Here is a 4,933-nt window from a genome sequence, read left to right on the forward strand (position 1 = left end):
TTTTAAGTATTTACAATCCACCCCCTCTTGTATTTTCAATTGGTATCAGAGCAAGGCTCACATTTTACCTTTGGCTTAACAACTTGTGAGAAAAGATCATGGAAAATCAAAATTATCATAGGAGCTCTCTTTTAGGAAGGAACTTCACAAGTTAGACCACTATACTTCAATGGACAACATTTATCTCACTGGAAAATACGAATGGAAATCTTTTCTAAAGCATACGATGTCAAAGTCTGGAGAGTCATTAAAAAGGGAAACTATTCCCTGCCTGCTAGCACTCCACCACTTGCTGATCCTGATGATATAGATTCATACTCAAAATAGCAACTGGAAGCGGTACAAGTGAATAGCAAGGCAAGAAATCTACTGCACAATGCTATAAGTGGTGAAGAATACGAGAAAATATCGAGTTGTGATATAGCTAAAGAGATGTGGGATAAACTTGAGGTCACCTATGAGGGAACCAGCAAAGTAAAGGAAACTCACATCAACATACTAGTTCATGACTACGAACTCTTCTCAATGAAAGAAGGAGAATCCATTAAAGAAATGTTTGCCAGGTTTAGTAAAATAATTAGTGACTTAAATGCATTTGGCAAGCCCTACACCAGTGGTGATCAAGTCAGAAAAATTCTCAGAAGTCTGCCAACCACTTGGCAGGCCAAAGTAGTCACACTGGAATCTCAAGGTCTAAACAAATTGTCCTATGATGAAATGCGAGGAGAACTTATTGCTTTCGAAAGGACGCATTTGAAAAAGACAAATCAAGAGGAGAAAAAGAAAATAGTTGCATTCAAAACCTCTATTGAAATGGCTGAAAATGAAATTGATGATCCTGAAGCTCTACAAGAAGAGATTGCTATGATGTCTAGAAATATGGATGGGCTGATGAGAAGATACAGAAACACAAAGAAAGGAAGATTCCCACCAAGACGATCCAGGCAATACAATGAACAGGATAAGAGCGATGGAAAATGCTACGAATGTGGAAAATTTGGGCACATTCAAGCTGAATGCCAAGAATTGAAAAGGAAGATCTCTAGAGGCTTCAGCAAGAACAAATCCTTCGGAAGCTGGAGCGATGAGGATGACTCAGACCACGAAGAATAGCAAATCTTTGTTTCATGACAATTCTGGAAAATGAAATAAACAAAACCTCAGGATGCTGGACAGATGAAGATGATTCAGATGACGAGAACTATTTCATGGCACGGGGTGAAACTAGTGAGGTAATATCTTATGACTGCGAAAGATGTAATGAATTGCAGGATATTCTTGATTCCACCTTAAAGAGTCTCAAATAATGATGAATGAACTTAAGAGACTCACTAAGGAGGTTAAAGACTGGAAACTCAAACATGAAGTATGTGAAATCGAAAAAGAAGTACTTCAAGAAGAGTTTGAGGAGTTACAAATGCAGCTTAACAGCTTGCGCAAATCTACCAGTCATAGTTCTGTTAGGTCAAACCAGACGACTTACAAGTCAATTGGAAAGGAACCAATCAGAACCAAGTCGACCAGTCGGTCGGACCAGATGACTTACAAGTCAACTAGGAAAGAACCAGCTAAATTTAAGTCGGCTAGTTCTAACATTTATGAAAACAGGTCTGGAGCTAAATGTCATTACTGTAATAAAAGTGGGCATAAATATTCTGGTTGTTGCTTTCGTAAATCAAATGTGTCAGGATGGGTTTGGAAACCAAAAAATTCTAAACCTAGTAACACTAACCCACCAGGACCCAGGCAAGCTTGGGTACCAAAAAGAAAGCGATCATCTTGTCTTGCAGGAACACCATAGAGTAAGCCGCAAAGGAAAATTGTATCTAGATAGTGCGTGTTCCAGTCATATGACAGGTGACAAAAACCTGTTCAAGGAAGTTACAAAGATCGATGGAGGAAGTGTAAAATTCGGAGACGATTCAAGGGGTAAAATAGTTGGCACTGGAACAATTCCTTTCAATAACAACTATGACATTACTAAAGTATATCTCGTTGATGGCCTAAACTATAATCTCTTGAGCATAAGTCAACTCTGCAACTCAGGATATGAGGTAAAGTTTAATAGAACAGGGTGTACTATTGAAGACGAATCAGGTAAGATAATTCTTCCTGGAAAAAGGTATGGAAATATTTATATACTTGATGGTTTTGAAAAGATAGATGGCCACATTTGCTTATCCTCTATGTCTGATGATCCATGGTTATGGTATAGAAGACTTGGTCGTGCTAGCATGCATTTGATTGAAAAACTGTCCAAACATGATTTAGTTATTGGTTTGCCTAAACTGAATTTCTCTAGAACTCATATTTGTGATGCATGTCAAATGGGTAAGCAAACCAGAAATTCCTTCAAAAATAAAGATATAGCATCTACTTCAAAACCTTTCCAATTGCTTCATATGGATTTATTTGGGCCTACTAGAACTGCTAGCATAGGAGGTAAGAGGTATGCTTTTGTTACTGTTGATGACTTTTCACGTTTCACCTGGGTGATCTTCTTGTCTCATAAGGATGAAGCCTTAAGAAATTTTGAAGTTTTATGCAAAAAGGTTGAAAGAGAAAAGGGATATCTGATCTCAAAAATTCAGAGTGACCATGGAGGAGAATTTGAAAGCAGAGCTTTTGAAGACTTCTGCAACGATCAAGGATACACTCACAATTTCTCTGCACCACGCTCACCACAGCAAAATGGGGTTGTGGAAAGGAAGAACAGAACTCTCCAAGACATGGCAAGAACCATGCTACTAGAACATTCATTGCCAAACCATTTTTGGGCAGAAGGCGTAAGTACTGCTTGTCACATCCTCAACCGTTGCCTCATAAGGCCAATTCTAAAGAAGACCCCTTATGAACTCTGGAAATGTAAACGTCCAAATATCAGTTACTTCCATCCCTTTGGAAGAAAATGTTTTATTCACAATAACGGTAAAGATAATCTTGGAAAGTTTGACCCAAGAAGTGACGAAGGTATTTTTCTTGGTTACTCGTTAAATAGCAGATCTTTTAGAGTCTACAATAAACGTACTTTATGTGTAGAAGAATCTGTACATGTTATATTCGATGAAAATAATCCCTTGGTCGAGAAAGGAACTACTGCAGGTGACGAAGATCAAACTCAAGAAGCTCAGGACAAAGGAAAATCACAGAAGTCGACTAGCACATCTGGGGTGATCGAGTCAACTGGAGAAAATAGCAGCAATACTCCAGACCCACAAGTCAAGTCGACTACAAATATAATTCGACCAAATGAATGGAGAAGCGAACCCGAATATCCTCAGAAATTTATTATAGGGGATCCAAACGAAGGAATGATAACCAGGGCTGCCCTAAAAAAGAAAGCAAATATTACAGTGATTTCTCAAATTGAGCCAAAAAAGGTAGAGGAAGCACTGAAGGATTCAAGCTGGGTGCAAGCCATGCAGGAGGAATTAGATCAGTTCAGCAAGAATCAAGTGTGGAAACTAATACTCAAATCTGATAATGTGTCTGTGATTGGAACAAAATGGGTATTTAGAAACAAATTGAACGAGGATAGAAACGTCATAGAAATAAAGCGAGACTAGTTGCTCAGGTCTATTCACAGCAAGAAGGAGTCGACTGTGATGAGACTTTTGCCCCAGTAGCTCGTTTGGAGTCTATACGGATTCTTCTAGCATACGCATCCTTTAAAAGATATTCAAATGGATGTTAAAAGTGCCTTTTGAATGAATTTATCGAGGAAGAAGTTTTGTAAAATAGCCTCGAAGCTTTGAGGATTCAAAATTTCCATACCATGTATACAAGCTTACCAAAGCACTGTATGGGTTGAAACAAGCTCCACGTGCCTGGTATGATAGGCTGAGTACTTTTCTTATTGATCATGGCTTTACCAGAGGTAAAATAGACACTACTTTGTTTATTAAACGATCATCAGAAGGTAATCTCATTATTCAAATTTATGTTGATGATATTATATTTGGTAGTGCTAACCCTCTTATATGCAAGGAATTTTCAAATCTTATACAAAGCGAGTTTGAAATGAGCATGATGGGTGAACTCACGTTTTTCCTTGGGCTACAAATCCAAAAAATCGAAGAAGGAACTTTTATTTGTCAGACCAAATATACAAAAGAGCTGATTCAAAAATTTGGTATGAACAATGCAAAATCAATTGGCACTCCTATGAGCCCCGCTACAAATCTAGACAAAGATGAACAGGGCACGCCAGTTGATGAAACCAAATACAGGAGAATGATTGGATTACTGCTATATCTGACAGCAAGTCGACCAGATATTATGTTCAGCGTATGTAAATGTACCAGGTTTCAATCAGCTCCCCAGGAGTCATATTTAACTGCTATAAAGAGAATCATTCGATATCTCATTGGAATTGTATCTCATGGATTGTGGTATCCTCGCTCTAACTCTTTTAAATTAGAAGGTTTTTCAGATGCTGATCTTGCAGGTGATAAAGAAGATAGAAAGAGCACTAGCGGCACTTGTCAATTACTAGGAAAGGCATTAATATCCTGGAACAGTAAAAAGCAAGCATCAGTTGCCTTGTCCACAACTAAAGCTGAATACATTGCTATTGCACAGTGTTGTGCACAACTACTGTGGATGTCTCATCAATTGTTCGTTTAAACCTATACAAATTTTTTGTGATAATTCTAGTGCTATTTGTCTTTCAAAAAATCCTGTGCATCATTCTAGAGCAAAACATATAGATATTAAGCATCATTTTATTAGAGATCATGTTCTTAAGGGAGATATAGAAATAGCCTTTGTTGGCACCTCTGCTCAATTAGCCGATATTTTTACTAAGCCTTTGTTAGAAGAAAGATTTTGTACTTTGAGAAAATTACTTGGCATTATTTGCTTTTCTAATAACTCTTAGAATTTATGTGCTCAATTACTTTTAAAGTGCTATAATTGTCCTTTTCCCACGCAT

At 37.7% G+C, this 4,933-nt stretch overlaps 1 protein-coding gene across 1 annotated transcript; it reads left to right on the forward strand.

Moving 5' to 3' along the window:
* The first annotated feature begins 4,029 nt into the window (after positions 1-4,029).
* LOC107781384 (secreted RxLR effector protein 161-like) lies at positions 4,030-4,626 on the forward strand. The gene has a single exon (XM_016602076.1). The coding sequence runs from the start codon at positions 4,030-4,032 to the stop codon at positions 4,624-4,626; it is 597 nt and encodes a 198-aa protein (XP_016457562.1).
* The last annotated feature ends 307 nt before the right edge of the window (positions 4,627-4,933 follow it).

Source organism: Nicotiana tabacum, chromosome 1 (assembly GCF_000715075.1).
Source record: "Nicotiana tabacum cultivar K326 chromosome 1, ASM71507v2, whole genome shotgun sequence".
Taxonomy (NCBI): domain Eukaryota; kingdom Viridiplantae; phylum Streptophyta; class Magnoliopsida; order Solanales; family Solanaceae; genus Nicotiana; species Nicotiana tabacum.

What these genes read in the sequence shown, in the direction of transcription:
- LOC107781384 (XM_016602076.1), top strand. Translation starts at nt 4,030, where the DNA reads ATGGGTGAACTCACGTTTTTCCTTGGGCTACAAATCCAAAAAATCGAA.